The sequence below is a fragment of the Clinocottus analis genome, unplaced genomic scaffold, assembly GCF_023055335.1.
Source record: "Clinocottus analis isolate CAN_PGR_092001 unplaced genomic scaffold, fCliAna1.0.p SCAF_18, whole genome shotgun sequence".
NCBI lineage: Eukaryota > Metazoa > Chordata > Actinopteri > Perciformes > Cottidae > Clinocottus > Clinocottus analis.
This window is the reverse complement of record NW_027175909.1, coordinates 8,434,763-8,451,189: the sequence shown is the minus strand read 5'-3', so window position 1 is coordinate 8,451,189 and position 16,427 is coordinate 8,434,763. Positions and strand designations below refer to the sequence as shown.

General features: G+C 41.8%; 1 protein-coding gene across 3 annotated transcripts; it reads left to right on the top strand.

Annotated features, from left to right (window-relative positions):
* Positions 1 to 598: 598 nt before the first annotated feature.
* ppp1r16a (protein phosphatase 1, regulatory subunit 16A) lies at positions 599 to 15,963 on the top strand. Of its 3 annotated transcripts, none has more exons than XM_068581421.1 (11): positions 599 to 664; positions 8,014 to 9,159; positions 9,778 to 9,848; positions 10,955 to 11,100; positions 11,485 to 11,588; positions 12,038 to 12,162; positions 12,784 to 12,909; positions 12,997 to 13,072; positions 13,377 to 13,506; positions 13,617 to 13,779; positions 13,914 to 15,963. In XM_068581421.1, exons 2-11 carry the CDS (start codon positions 8,913 to 8,915, stop codon positions 14,445 to 14,447), a joined length of 1,722 nt encoding a protein of 573 aa, XP_068437522.1. In that variant the 5' UTR covers positions 599 to 664; positions 8,014 to 8,912; the 3' UTR covers positions 14,448 to 15,963. The 3 variants fall into 3 exon arrangements, with proteins under 3 accessions (XP_068437522.1, XP_068437525.1, XP_068437524.1); XM_068581424.1 differs by having other exon boundaries at positions 614 to 664; positions 8,728 to 9,159; XM_068581423.1 differs by lacking the exon at positions 599 to 664 and adding an exon at positions 5,866 to 5,904.
* The last annotated feature ends 464 nt before the right edge of the window (positions 15,964 to 16,427 follow it).

The following is a 16,427-nucleotide window of genomic DNA, read 5'->3' as shown; positions in this document are numbered from 1 at the left end:
CTGCTTTTAACCTATGGCATGTCACCCCTAATTGTTTGTTCTCTTGCTTCATGTGCACCTATCTGTACAAATTAGGAAATAGGCTGGAAATTGTTTTACTACAATTTCCAGTAGTACGGCTACTTTCAATTAAACATTATGTAGGATGTATTGTAGTTGTTGGATATGGTTGCAATGCTCCATCTGGGATGAGGAAAGGGAAAAGGGATCCATAGTCTCACCACGGATGCTGGACCAGTGACGGCTCCTGTAAAACATTCAGACTGTTGTTTGTTTTTTTATCCATAACTCAGTGCCAGTAAGCACATTGAGACTATTCATCAGTATTTATATTGAAAACCCTAAAGGCTGGCCTCTGTCTATTTCTATGCTATTGTATGTTTTTGTAAATGTAAAGCACAATCAACTCTGGTGTTGATAATAAGTGCTATAGGAACAAAGCGTAATGACTGGACGCTTCATTGAAGAGCAGCACACACGCTGCAGACCTTTGTCGCCCCCTGGTGGGGAGTGCGTCCTGCAGGGAGGAGGAGAGAGAGAGAAAGAGAGAGGTCGGTTGTTATGGTGAAGCATTTATTTCTCCTGGAGGGCAGGCGGGCGCAAAGGGGACAGCAGCTGATTCAGTTACACAGCGCCAGACCCGCACAGGAGCCGCGGCTGACAGGTAAGGTGGCGACACATTGTTTGTTGTCTATCTTTTTTTTTCATGTCGACATTGTACGACCCTGCTCAGTGTTACGTGCGTCAGCCAAAACTAAATTGTCAACCCGGCGCTGGGTCAACCCTTAACTCAGTCACCTGTGGGTGTCGTGTAAGTTTGGTTAGCTGCTCGGTGAGCTAGCCCGAGGCTAAGGTAACGTTAGCGTGACACAACACCTCAGAGTTCACTTGTATCGCTGCTCAACCAGCGTCCTCGTCCATTTCTTTTGACGGCTATAGGTCTTCCAGTTTGGATGGACTCGTCGATGTGAACTTTTACCAAAACCTGACCGTGGGGAACGAAAGCAGGTATCTTAAATGAACTGTTTACCTCACCTGTCAGACTAGCCACCTGTGGAGCCCGTCTGCGCACCGCTCCGGAGGTGAGCGGCAGCTAATCTGCTGCTCGCCGTTAATCCTCCACTCGCACCGGACGAGACCAGAGCGAACAGTCCGGTGTTGCTTTTGTATTTTTATGGCAATTTAAAGTGATTGTACAAATTGCATCTGTTAAGGTGAAAAGTTACAGTTTCCTTTTACAATTACTAATTAATATCTAATGTTAGCTAATCTAACGAGTAAACAGTCTCATTATAATTATTACTATCAGGGACATCTGTATAACTTTTATAGTGCGAGCTGCAGCTCATAGTTCAATGTCAAATGAGTCCAATCCCGTCCAGTGCTCCAGTCCTGTTGTTGCAATTTTTAGTATTGCATCGCTATTGTACAGCCATCATGTCCTCGTGTCAACTTCTTTAGAGGTGATCAAGTAATATAATAAAAGTACATTGATGTTCATAAATAGTTAGTCATTCATCATTCTCTCTGTGTGAGGTTTGGCTGCTTTTCTTTGTCATATAGCGGCAAACTTAATATCTTTGGTTCAATATCTTTGGTTCAATTTATCAATTGAACAAAACATAATTGGCAGATGGATGATTAATGTGGTGTTTGTGTTGGTATTTGTTTTCTATCTGATGATCACTGACTGGTGTAGCTGTGGTCAAAGTTCTGTTTCAATAGCACTTCCTTGGTATGTATAGTCAAATATTTGCAGGTTTCACAATATAGCCAAGATTAACTTGTAGGCCTCTCTCTCTCTCACACACACACACACACACACACACACACACACAGTCTTGCATGGTGTCAAAGCTCTAGAAGGATCTTAAAATGTTCGTTTGCATTTCAACACTGTACTTCTGAAACTTCTGTAAATTTAGATCCAAGGTGTGCAGCCATCATTGTGGATTTGTTACATACTGTGGAAGGATGAAGACCTGAACCTAGTGCGTGACTTGATAATCATAAAAATATTTCTTTGACATCCTAATATATTTTCTTTGCGATAAGATTATTATAAGTCAAATGACCAGAGCTAGTCTTTTGAGGTCAAACTGTATTTGCTAAAGTTTGGCTCTCTGTTACATTCCTTCTCTGGTGCACAACTCCCCCTCATCTGTTCTTACTGTGGCATTTCTTTACCACCATGAGGGTGTGTCTAAATGTGAGAGATTCTGCGTGTGGATGTCGTATACATCATCTCATCCCGTGGGCTCCATTTTAAATATTCTTTATGCCTAATATCCTCTCAACCTCTGTGCCTGCATGACGCGACCCTACTTCCTGCTTCGGAGCTGTCGGAGGAGTTAAAAGTAGGCTATTCTGTCTGCCTCCTCCCCATCCTTCCTCCTCGTACCCTGCTGTATCTCCCTCGCATTCTTTCCTCCACATCCTTCCATATCCTTTCCTCCAGAAAAAGTTGTGACCCTTTGTCTGTTTGTCAATATATCTTAGAATCTCACTATATATATATATATATATATATATATATATATATATATATATATATATATATATATATATATATATATATCCACCACAAAATGCACACCGTTTTGTTTGTTTCCCCCCATGGTCACTTGCTCTCTGGCTACTCTGTGGCATTACTGGCATTTCTGAGTGATTATATGGAGCAGCTCAAACCATAACACATGACAGGCCCACGTAGATCCCCTCCCACTCTCTTTTACAGTTATTCACATTTTGTCCTTCCCAGGAGGGTTGCAGCTCTGCAGATTTTTTTTTTTTTTGGTCTCTAAAATGTCAGAAAGTAGCAAAGAAACACCCCAGACCCAAAGTGTCTTCAAATGCTTTTCTTCCACCAACAGCTAATAATAGAGGTGTCACTTCCTTCATTTCTTTTTAGGTTGCACAGTATCGGTTCAAAATAACCTTTTTGATTATTGGGCATGCAGTTCAGGTCACCTGGCATTGGTTCAGATGGCAAGCGTCAAGCTGCATTGACTCAGCATTGTTTTCCCCTAACAACAGGATGGTGCCGCAGGTCTCATCAAATCTCACACCGGGCTGGTGGCAGAACACAACAGCTGAGCAATGTCATTCCATGATGGCACACCATGAATGATGCACATAGCGCTGATGGCCTATTTTGGCCAGATTTAAGGCTGAGTAGGAGTTTTAGCTGTGTGTTCGCTTGTGTTCTTGTAAGTTCAGTCGCAAGCGGTTTACACTTAGGTGCCACCCTCTGGATGAATGTATGAGCTTCAGTTTGTTTGTCTATTCATACTGGTCTATTCATTCTGCTGTTGAATGAAAGTGTATGTTCCTCAGCAGGTGTAGACGGCCTTTCCTGTTCGGCCTACTACATGGAAAAAGTAGTTTTCCAAACGCACAAAATGTTTAGTTGTATTTCTTGGTGTGTGTGTGTGCTGCCATGCCAGAGTTAGTTAAATATCTGTGATCTCACCATGTCTTTTCTCGTCCGTCTGGGCTCTGCCTGACTCAGAGAATCACAAGGCTCTTACACGCTTTACCCACCAAGAAATTCCCCATTCTGCATGTATACAGGGGCTTAATTTATAAAACCAACTAATGAGGCGCTTCCTTAAGTCAGGACGCTGCATCGCCACAAGTTCTCAATCTGTTAGGATGCAGACTGAGATGCCTTAAAAAGATACAGAGCGATAAATGAGGTAAGATCACACATCACAGAAAAGTTGGTGTTTATTTTTACTTTTTTTCCCATCCGATATTGAATTGATTTAACTACTTTTTTGTTTATATTACACTTGTTGGTTGTTGATGTAGGAATAGCCAATTTGGTCTAATTCATGAGGAATTGAATATGGTCGTGTTTCAGATTTAAAGACATAAGAAAATCTTTGCAAAAATCAAACCATATTCCTTTATCTTACAATAGTAATGTAAAAATGATCATTCTTTCTAATATCGCAAAGTATATAGCAATATTAGCCACAAACAAATCGCAGTTAAATATATTTTTTAACCTACCTTTTCACCTTGACGTACCTGAATGTACCCAGAAGCTTTTACTTGTTTATTCTGTTTACTTTTTGGCTGCTGGCAAGTGAGCGACAGCAGGCTTAGAGCCAGACAGCAGGCTGACACTGACTGAGCTGCTGGTCAGTCAGAGCAAGACAACAATCTCATGCTGAGAGGATCTCAAAGCGTTCTTTTTCTTTTTCACCACACCCTGGCTTTTACTTTGTTTATTTCCTTCCAAATGATGGCCAACAACTCCAACCCCACGAGGCTACTTTCAGAGTTCTCTCCACTTTTGGGCTCTAAAGCGTATACACAACTGAAAGGTTATTGTTAAGAGAGGGTCAATTTAAAGGTGTTAAGAGCTGGTTTACACAGACGGAGCCCACAAGAGAGGAGTGGTGACTGACGCACAAGGCTCCCATGCTCATTCAGTAATTTTAAGAATGAAACATCACATAATTATATTTATTTGGATCTGTGTTCTTGGTGGAACATGACGTGTCATTCATGTCTCTGTACCTGGAGCAGCCAGTACACATCGTACTATCTGCGTCTCTGTTTCGGCTCCATTCCCTCGATACCCTGCGCTGATTGGTTTTAGCCGAGATTTGAGTTGTCCAGCTCGCTCTGCCAAGACAGCTTATCAGGAGACGTTGTACTGTGCCCTGAGTGTGTGAGTGCGTGTTTGTGTGTGCGTTTGCATGTAAATGTGTAATGAGTGGGACAATGACAGCATCCGTGTCACTTTGCATGTGTGTCAAGTTGGCTTTTATGTGAAGCGTGCATGTTTCTTTACAGCTTTTAAAAAAACTTAATGTTTAAATATCATGACTAAATATAATTGCCACTAACATAACTAATGACCCATCATATGCTTGTATAGACCACCATTCAGCAACACACCTCTAATGCACCAGCATATCAACAGGTATAATCTACTTTATCTTACTGACACAGATGCTAAAGGTCTATTGTGGTTCTTTAAGAAACACTTTGTCAATTGAATCTCGACTATGATTGTTTGAGAGATGTCATTTAGACTAAAGCTGTTGACAGATATATAAGGTCTGTGTTACTTGGTGCTTTAGAATATGATAATGCTTTTAACACTGGCCAGAAATGAGTTTATATGTAAATAACCTCTCACCACTACAGCTTCATTTTGTTTTCCTGTTTTTAAATGAACACTTAAGTCTCGGATCCAACATTACACAGACGTATTTGCCATTATTATCCTAGAAAAGCTATGTGATCCCTTCACAAGTCATATATTTGTAAATACAGTAAATTGGATTTCTGTTTGTGCAACACACTATGATCCTTACAAACTCGATCAAGTCTGCACAGATCCTGCAGTCAGGTGAGGCACGATGCTGTGAGTCAGGGCGGAACACAGTAAATCGTTTTAATTGTCATAAAAAACCTGATCAGGGATGGCCACTAAAAGAAAATTAGATGCAGACAATCCTGCTCAGTGGCCCAAACCGTCGACTGCAAGCTGCCTTATTCATAATTTGTGATTTTGGAATGAGTTAATTGTCGATAACACAAATCAAAAGAAGATAATGTTATAAATCAAAATCAAAATCAGGCACACAATGCCTGTGCAAAGCCATCAAACTAGACCAAGTTTTTTCCTTGCCATCAGTTCTGAAATTTATATCCAGTAGGCGTTTCTTTTAATTATCCTAAAAACCCAGTCTCTCCCATATCATGATGGTTTGACCCAACCTGCCACACACCGCCTAAAACATGGAGGGACAAAACAAGTTGAAACCTGCATAGAAAGTCCCTTCAAAATAAAACTACAGGATGAAAAAAATTAAATAATGTTTTTTTTTCTTTTTTTCGCAAAGGCCCCAGATCCACTGACAACGGGGCTGTGACCCACAGGTGGGTGGCGGACCCACCAGTTGAGAATATCTGAACTAAACCTTGCAATTATTTCTAATTCCTGCTCCTGAGATGTGTTGTCCTCTAATTAAGGCTGAAAGAAAATTTCATAATGCTTGTTTGTGATAGTATATTCATACAAAATGTAAGTGGACTTCAATCAAACAATACTATAAACTTACAAAAACTTTATGAAGCTTCTGATTTGCAGAAATCAATAAAAGCACACAGCAACAGATTAACTCAGAGGCTGTATTGGAACATGCAGATTGCCCAATCTTTTTGAATGCCTTTTGCCTCCACTGCATTTAACATGGACTCTAATCAAACACATTTTTGTGATACTATTACTGTCTGAGTCATCTGGAATTTGAGTCAGATGCAGCCTTATGAGTATTAACTCTTCTCAAAAATGAGTTTTATTTGTGAGCCACACAATACTAACGTTTAGGATTGGGATCTTTATTCCACTGATCTTTTGGATTGTGTTAGGTATTAACCCACTAATACAGCAGTTAAGTTCCCTGTTTCTCCAATCCTTTCTCCCTTTTTAAAGCCCCTTAAAATACCACAAATCATGTTCCCTTTTTCATTTGTTAACTGTGATTGAAAACACTAAAAATAGATTAGGCCTCACCATTATTGTTCCTTTAGAGTTTCTTTTCTTTCCTGTTGACCATTTCACAAGAACAGGACTTTGGACTTTTTTGTGTTGGAGGAAGACTTGTAAAAAAGGAGGAAAAAAAAGTCACCACATGCAATATTGGCCTTATAAAAGAAACTTAGCATGTCTTGATCCTGTGCATTTCAAGTCCATGTTCATGTTCATATTGTTTAAATGAATGATCCGTGTTGTGGTCTGAAGTCTAAGAGGGAGAGTTAAGCTTATTACCTCAATCTAAGGAAATCCTTACATTGTAGCTTGTGACAAAGGGTGAGAGGTTAGGTATCCTAAAAATAGTGTGAAGGCATAGTAAAGGAACAAATGACAAACGTCTGTCTGTCCTCAGGGCAAGAACTAGACATTTTAGTTGGCTAGGAAATGGGCCTCATGGAAACTCTGAATGGTAGGTCTCTCTATTTGTTAACAGATATAGCCCTCAGTTCCACTGTTATTCTTCAAGTAATACGTGTGTCATATGTCTTAGTAGTTTTTACAAAGGGTTTATAATTTGTAGCTAATGGTTTTGTTCATGGTAATAACTCCTACACTGCTTTTATAAATCAGTTAGAAACCATCAATAAGAGGAGGTTTTGTGGTTGCTGGATTGTGAGAAGTCCCGTTCCCATCCGTTTATCCTCATCCAGCAGGACACTTGATGTACTGTTTAAGGTAGCAATTTAGTTATTCAGATATATATACCAACTGTATTGACTTGCTGCTCTGTTTGCACCAACCACCAGTCCGACCAACTTTAGTTATTTGTTGAGAAAGATTCTTGGGAAAACAAGCATAATTTCGAAAAACAAACTCAAAGCTACTTTTACCTCATTGGGAAATAAACCAAAGAGGAATCATGTCACTGCAACCTGGTTGCTATGAATCGCCCGCATCAGCTGATCTATAGAGTGCAGGGGTTTACCCACCATCTCAGGTCTTTGGCCGCTTGGTGCTAAGGCTCTGTGGCCCAGGACTACTGTCTTGTCAGTCACTCTCTATCTCACTGAGTGCCTCTAGTTGACCTTCCTCTCAGCGCTCACAAGCCCAGGCCTAAATAATAAATGAGTCGCCTGGAAAGAGCAGAGTGAGCCCAGGTGAGTTACCTGGGAAGTTAACGAAAGATAATGAGAGCGAGGTTGCCAGGGTTAATACTTGCACTGAAACTCGTCACATCGCAGATATTTAACCGCTTCTCTGCTACATCCCTCTATTAGTCTTGCCCCCGCCCCCTGTGTATGTCAATGGCAGCAAAGTGTGTGTCGGGCTGCAGGGTGTGTCAATCATTAATGAAACGCGTCCCAGTGTCTCGGGTTTCCTCCGGGAGAGGAGTGGGAGAGTTGGTGGAAGGAGCTCAGGGGTTAAAGATAACAGGATTAGGAGAGCAGTGTGCGTACATTATACTGTAACACAGCACTCACACTTTTTCTCTCCTCTCTCCCTGCTCACAGTTGCGGACAGAAGACAATGTTATTGAGGGTCTACTCAGTGAAACCTTCGTTTCCTGCTCTGTTTTCATGAAGACCTGCCAAAAAAGTCCACCAACAACAACGACAAGTTGACTTTGGAATAATCGTACTCACCACCATGGGATACTTGAATCCTGTTACTGCATTACCTGAAGTTGGCTTTGTGTGAATCCTGCGGTTGCCCCTTTTCAGTTCTTCCTACCTTGTGTATTTATGTTCACTGCCACCATATTCTCACTATGGATTCACAAAGACTCTCCCATCTGTTAAACCCAAGTCTTGGACACAGTCACCCCCACTTTGGGTTAAAAGCTCTGACAGAGCATCCAACCTGGAGAATAGTTTGACTCTGCCTTGCTAGCACTATACTTTCACTCCGTCTCTCTCTTCCCTTAATGGATCATTGGCCAAGTTCCCAACAGTTGCTATGGATCGGAGGACTGACAGTTGGTTACAACCCCCAGCTTGGATGATAATATTTTGGACATCTTTTCCACCCCTTTTCCCCATGGCACAATAAGTTGTCTCATCTGAAAGATGGGAAAGAGACATTGCAGCAATTATTTGTGTTGCTTACATCTGAAATCATGGAAATATCCATCACGTGATTATGCAATATAAATTGTTTTGTTTCATCGTACTTTGGAGATTATTGCAGCTTGCTTGAGGTTTTTTCTTCTTCGTATATATTTACAGATACACTGCAGTATCTGTTTGTGCTCATCCACGGGCCCTAACGTAGGCCTGTTTGGCCTTACAGAAGGGCCTCTTCAAGGGACACAAGGGAAACTTTTATATTAAACATCCTTTCGGACTAAGAGAAACAAACAAGCGCGGCGAAGAGAAGCCACCGTGACGTTCGTTCGTAGTGTTGCGGTGGCATGGCCGCAGAGCACAGCGAGCTGCTGGCTGAGATGGCCACGGTTGGGCGTTTGAGTGCCACCGAACGCCTGAAGCACGCACAGAAGAGGCGCACTCAGCAGCTGAAGGGATGGGCGCAGATGGAGAAGGATTCAGCGAGAGGGTCAAGGGCAAAAGCGGATAAGAAGAAGGCCCGCACCACCAAAGTTACATTCCCCAAGTCCATCACACTGCTCGACGCAACTGCACGCAATGACCTGGAGGAGGGTAAGTAGAAACTCACACACTCAAGTGATGCAAGTCATTTAGAGAGCCTCCAATATTGTGGACTGAAGAGCTCTAATGCTACACTTCGTTAAATGAGTAGTAAGTCAAAGCAACTCAAGACAGGATGAAGACTGATATCAGATTGTTCTATACTTGACTAATCCATGACCATCCTGTGCAGACCAATCAAAATCCTTTAACCTGTGAAAACAGCCCAGATGTGGAAGTAGGGGGATACTATGACCTCTGCATCCGGCTCCATTGCTTGTGTTGCTGTTGGCCATTCCTTATATGAAGCATGTGACAGCCAATGGCACCGTGCTTCATAAAATGTGATTCAATGGAAGTGAATCATGCATAATGTTTACTGTACAGGACACATTTCAATTGTAATAGGAAAGGCATTTGGTTTTAATGGCGTTTTGCCAGCCACAGGATCAAAGGTTAATCATAGCGGCAAAGCTTCTAAGTTCATTGTTAACACACAGGCATATAATGTCTTATATCTATTTAGGACGGAGAGATGTGTGCAAAGTGTTGTGTTTATCTGGAAAGGACTCCGCCCAGGTAGTTGGTTATAATGGTGTATGTGTGTGTCTGTGTGTCTGTGTCTTCTAGTGAGAGAGCTTCTGAACAGTGGTGTCAGCCCAGATCTGGTCAATGAGGATGGACTGACAGCCCTACATCAGGTACAGACACACACAGACCTAGTTGTGTCTCCAATGCAGTGGCTAGGACCAGATCCCTCACTGGCCTCCCACCTGCAACAACCGCCAATTGTGTTCCCTATAATTCACAACTAAGCCAGTGATATGGTGACAAGGGAATAAATATGTTGCTCGTGTGCCCCACCTAATTATTCCTTTTATAGTCGCAGAGCACCTCACTGTTTACTGTAAACACACCGCTGCAAACATTTAGGGATTTAAGTGCCCGCCTGTTTTAACAAACGGAGGTACACACTGCCACAGCAGCCTACACACACACACACACACACACACACATGTGCACACACATGCGCACAACCTTGCAATAGATGGGATGAGGTCACTTACATAGTTTTACACCAGCACTGTGCGACCTTAGCGAAGGAGGTCACCTTTTGAGCATCGTGCATGTTGATGTGTGCGGTCACAGCTCTCAGCTCACTAAGTACTGTTTGCCTTTATTTCATCTGAACCGTAACTTATCTTAAGTCAGTTTACATGAACACACTGATTCATTCCCACTATTTTAGTTCCAAGAGGCGTTTTTAAAGAGTGAAGTCAGCTTGCTTCGGCTTACATTCCTTTCCTGAACATTTACAGTCTGATTTTAGAAGAAACCATCGTAACAAGATTCCTGAGTTTTGCTTTCCTTGACCTTGAAACACAAATTCAAAACGACATGGAAATCTTTACAATTCAGATGGACATTTTCTCTCTTTTCCTGTTTTGCTCTCTATGTTGTTTATGTCTCTTTATAAATCAACCCACACACGTGCTTCTATGAATTCATAGGAGGGGTGTTTGTGAGCACAAGGAACTCTTTCTAAAAGCAGTTGAAACCTGCTCTTCCCCTTGGAAAACGTTGTGTTTACACTGCAGAGGGCTGGGTCATGCATGCAAATTCTTATATTACTCAAACCAGTGAATTCTTTTCCATAAAAAATTCTGCACGGGTTCATCAATTGCTCTCAATGCTTGCCTATAGTACATGTTTTTTCTGTTGTCGTTTATGCCTGTTTTCTGCTGTCTGTGCTTCCCTTTGCCTTCTTTTATAAATTGTCATGCATCTGCATCTTTCCTCTTGTCAGTGCTGCATTGATGATTTTGTGGAGATAGTGCAGTGCCTGCTGGACGCTGGTGCCTGTGTGAATGCCTGTGACAGTGAGCTGTGGACACCGCTGCATGCTGCTGCCACCTGTGGACACACTGGATTGGTGCAGCTCCTGATTCAGGCGTGAGTTTTCCCAGGAATTTCATCCCCACATTCACACCTCCTTCATAGTATAGAATGTTTTTCCTGCTTCCATGACATTAAAATCAATGAGCTGACATATTAAAGTGTCATATGTCTAAACTGTGTTTGGATAAATGTTGCTCATAATAAATTGTGCTTGAATGCAGAATGGTTTTTTTTTGGGGGGGTTAAACTGACTGAGAGCCTTCTTGGCGACAGTGTACTTTACATAAACGCAAATATGGCAGCAGCCTGACTCAGAAAACACTTTGCAAGTTCATGAATATTCCTGAGTACATCCGTGTTCCAGTCTGGCACTGGAATTAAAGTGTGTGTGTGTGTGTGCGTGTGCGTGTGTGTTTGTGTGTGTGTCTGTCTGTCTAGTGGGGCTGACCTGCTGGCGGTCAATGCAGATGGCAACATGCCCTACGACCTGTGTGAAGACGAGGCCACCCTTGAGCTGTTGGAGATGGTTATGGCTGAACAGGGTCAGTAAGATGAGTCACAACTAACTATTTATTTATTGTTTCATTACCAGGGACAATGCTTATTACATTATTATATTGAACCAGGTATAGTTGTAAGATATTTTTCAGCTGTAGTCCCTGGGTGAAGGCCACAAGTGCCGCGCAGGTTAAAAGATCAGTTATATCAAAATCTTACAATCTTTACTCTTTTTTTTTTTTTTTAAAAGCAAACACAATTAAACACCAATTAAAAGAAACAAAACAAACACTGCAATACAAACAGAAGAGCAATACAAAAGTCACACGAGGGAGCACACTTTAACAACAGACAGCCCATCAGTACAAGTGAATTGCCAGAAATTGGTGTAGTTTCTTTAATAGAATTTGTTTTCTTCCAAGCTTATTAACACAGCTATGCACTCTCTTAGCGCTGGTGTCATTGTGTGTGTGTGTTTGTGTTTTGTGTGTAGGGATAACTCAGGATCGTATAGATGAATGTCGAGGGGCTAAAGAGGCGACCATGCTGGCTGACATTCGGGCTCTGGTTCAGAGCGGAGCAGACTTGAATGCACAGGATGCTACTGGGGCAACACTGGTGAGACGGCGAGACGTCTACTGTACACATAAAGAACATTTATGAATTATAAATTAGGATGTGACTGGCCATATTTTTAAGCAACCAAAATCATAAGGCTCTGCCAAGAATTTAAGGGTGGGTTATAGTCTGTACATTTAATATGAATGCTTGGTTATACCTGTGTATTTTGTTAGATTTTTCAATTTTTTATTCAGGTTCTTGAACAGAGAAAGCACAAACATAACTTTTAGAAATTGCTTTAATTTATCTTTGTGTTGAGCTTCTTAGAGGTCTGAAAAGTCCGGGTTAAGGTTAGGTCCCCCTTTCCATTTTATAAATTAATATTAAAGTAAAGTTAGTGTTAATAGTCAGCAGCGGAGTGCGACTTGCAATTTTTTTAATTTGTTGGAATGTCTTCAAAGAAGGTCTAAATCAGGAGTGTAAATTAAAATTTGAGTATCACATGCAGCAATAGTATTTTCCATGAAAAGCTTCGATCTAGTTTTCTAGTTTTTTCTGAATGCATTTGGACATAAGGTGACACAAGGTGTATTTCTGGGGAAGGAAACAAGATTAAAATGTTTAAGTGCCTCCCGCAAAGTCAACACTTGTCTGACCAATGCTGAACGTCTCTCCCAGCTCCATATAGCGTCTGCTAACGGCTACGTGTCGGTGGCGGAACTGTTGCTTGAGCACACAGCTCTGGTGGAGGGAAAGGACTCCGATGGCTGGACGCCGCTACATGCCGCCTCCTGCTGGGGACAAGTAGGTGCTGCATACAGACCGAAAGACAAGAACCTTCCACTTCTCTTAAATTACCCATTAACGGGGTTGTGTGTATTTGTTCCATAGATCCAAATGGTGGAACTCTTGGTGGCTCATGGAGCCAGTTTGGACACAAAGTCTGTGCTGGAGGAGACTCCTCTGGGTAAAAAAGGCTTTTTGTCCTGTCTGGAAAACTGGCAATTTATATACAACTATAAACAAAGAGTACAAAAACAATCACCCATTAAAAAAAGTCATTAAAAATATTTTGAAAAAACCCTTCAGTCATAACAAAATGATGTAAACGACGTTACCTTTCATTTTTAATTATATAATGCTAATTCACTCACTCAAGCGTGGCTTAAAATAGGAACTAATTATCATCACCCTAAATGTCTCTCAATTACAGCTTTCTTGGCAGCATCATACCTTCCAGCGTCTAACCTTTGTTGCTACTGACTTTTCAGACGTATGTATGGATGAAGAGGTCAGAGCCAAATTAATGGACCTGAAGCACAAACATGATGCCATCATGAAGAGCCAGGACCGGCAGAAGAGCACCCTGCAGAGACGAGCCTCTAGTACTGGGAGCAGAGGGTGAGAGGGGACAGAAGGCCAGAGAGCCCAAGGGAGCAAGTGGATGAAAACTAATACAAGTTGGAGCAGTTTAGCTTTACGGCTCCCCTTTCCTTCGTTTGTCTTTACAGTAAGGTGGTACGTCGTGTCAGTGTCAACGAGCGCTCCAGTCTGTACCGACGGGAGCACCACAAAGAGGCCATGGTGTGGCAGGAGCGCGGCCGACAGCCAGAGCCACAGGACGACGATGAGGACCGACAAACGGACAATGAGCTGCACCAGCAAGCAACCTTGGTGTGTGGGCTTTTAAAAAAAATGTTTTATGAAAATGTATCGCGTTATGAAAAGATTTGTTTTATTTTGTCACACATTTTGTGTAGAAGCTGATTACACTTCTATGTGTTCTTTAATGTTCTCTTGTGCTTCAGGTTGCTGGTGGTGGAGCCACATCACGTTTAGAGGAACTTGAGGCTGTAGACAGGAAAATTGTGTCCAGTGTAGGTAACGGAGGCTCCTCTGTTTCTCTGGCCTCCTCTGTACCTGGAGAGCTGTGGAGCGGTGGGGGTCTCATGGAGCGCAGCGCCTCGTACCAGCTCAGCCAAGCATCTGGAGCTGGGTTGGGGTCTACAGGAGGAGAGGGGGCGGACAGTATGAATCGGGAGAAATCGCACCATACACTGGCTGACCTGAAACGCCAGCGGGCAGCTGCCAAGCTCAATAAGTACCCAGCACCTCCCCCACCGCTGCCTCCCTCCTTAGAGGAGGAGCCTCCTGGTGCAACGGCCGAGGTGGCAAGCGCTCCGGCCCAGCCAGAGCTCCAAGTGACCCCCAATGCAGAGGAGGTAGCCTCCTCAGACCAGGTATATTTCACCCCAGCCAGCGGAGACCCTCCTCTGCTGAAACTCAGAGCCCCTGAGGAGGACCAGTCTAACAATAAGGAGCCTTGCTGTGGACTCATGTAGACAGTTTGACACACACATACACACACTGCCTACAGAGTAGAGACGCTAGGCATTTTACACTCCAAAGTGGCAAAACCCTTTCAAAACACACATGCTTGAACTAAATCATTGAAGACTGACTGTAAGGCCACATGCCAATGAGGATTTGATCTAAACTGCATTGCAGTGAACTGAAGAGTAATCTTTGTGCTTATTTGTCATTTACTTATCTCCTTTTTCAACACTTTACACTAAAGGTCCAAGCATTCCCTGTTGCTTCGTCCTATTTAGTGACTGCCCGGCAAGATTACAAGCAACTATTTACTTTGCTCGGCCTTTGTTCATTTCTCTTACTACATTGCTCAACTACTGTAGATTGACATTTCATTGAAAAGCCTTAGAATCATGTAAAAGTGCAATCAACTACAAAAAGCTGAATTTGAATTTCAGTTCGTGATTATTTGTTTAAAATTAAGAATGAGATGAAAGTTCTGTCTTCCTTACTGAGTGCTGTGGCGGTACGTGATACATTATAGGACTGGGTGATTTGCGGTTAAGAGATTGTTTGTTCGGGATAGATTCAGAATACGGCATAGCTTCATTAAATTAACATTTGATGCAAAAATGAAATCAAGAACTGTTCCCTTGCTTGATTTTTTTTTTTTCTTGGACTGAAAATATGCTGATGCTTCTTTTTTTAATTTGTATTATTACTTTTCCAGTGCACCGAAAAGCCTACTTTTCAATTTGTAAATCAACTGTTTGTCACTAAAATAAAATGTGAGATTATTTATGTATATTTAAATCAGTGGAAAATGTACTCAGCCCCTCCTCATCATTTCTAGATTTCTATTTTTTGTCAGTATTTCTATTTTTCTACTCTCTGAATGGAATCACATTATTTATTATATCTGATACTGAAAACAGCTGGGGGTGTACAGTGTACTGTTTTTTTTAAAGAATAAAGTGTGAAGGCAAAATATTTATCAAAGAGATGATATATCACTTTTTCTTTTTGTCAAACCAAGTAAACTTGTCATATGATGATTTTTGTTTGTCAAAGGTTGGTGCCTTCTTTAGGTGGCAGATTGAGAGGTTTGCAATGCTTGCACAAAGTCCCACATGTACATTTGGCGAGCACTGGATGTGCTGTCAGTGCACTGTAATTTCTGTAACGCAATTCCGTTTTGTTAGTGATTTTTACTGAGCACTGTTTAGAAGAAACAAATATATAAAACATTGTTTTCTCAAATGATTTTTGTATTTGTATTCAATAGATCTGAGCATTACGTCTCTGGGTATTGTAAACATGTTGGTTTGCTTTAAGTGTTTTGGGGCTTTTTTTTTACATTAGTCGTGGTCAAATAATGGCCTCGCAGTATAGAATAGAAAGAGACGACGTTGAGGATGTCTCCCACTTGTGGTGAGCAGTTGCATCTTCTACACACTTGTCCTTGATGCTTTTCTCTTCCTCTTACATCGTGTGGTTACTCACTTTCAGCACATCTTGAATGTCACAGTCCGTTCTGATCCTCCTGCCAGGGCAGCACATGACACACACACAGACACACACACACACATACATACATTTCATGAAATAAAAAGTATTGCAAGAGGATAAATCTGTTCGTGTTATTCTAATGGTACAAGTTCCTGCCACATTTACGGAAACTTTTTGACTTTTTAGATGCACACTGAACTTCAGCTCTATTGTTATCTAATCGCACATTTATGCACTCAGACTTTTAACATTGTCCAGGGCATGTGGCCTTGTGCATGAGGCGTGTTACAAATGGAACTTATTTATGTTCAGACATGTTTTTGATTGTGAGCCAAGGCTACCGAGTGACAGCTGTTTTAAAGTATTTTCTATGTTGCAATGTTGATCTGTCATTAAAAAAATTGGTAGAGGTGAAATGGAACAGACTGTCGCGTGACAATGCCAAAAATACGCATTGGCATGACGTAAGGTCGCCGGTACATCACATGCTTGCCTGTGAA

Coding starts and splice junctions, on each gene's coding strand:
- ppp1r16a (XM_068581421.1), top strand. CDS start 8,913: ATGGCCGCAGAGCACAGCGAGCTGCTGGCTGAGATGGCCACGGTTGGG. Junction 9,160..9,777: donor ACGCAATGACCTGGAGGAGG/GTAAGTAGAAAC, acceptor TGTGTCTTCTAG/TGAGAGAGCTTCTGAACAGT. Junction 13,780..13,913: donor TGCACCAGCAAGCAACCTTG/GTGTGTGGGCTT, acceptor CTTGTGCTTCAG/GTTGCTGGTGGTGGAGCCAC.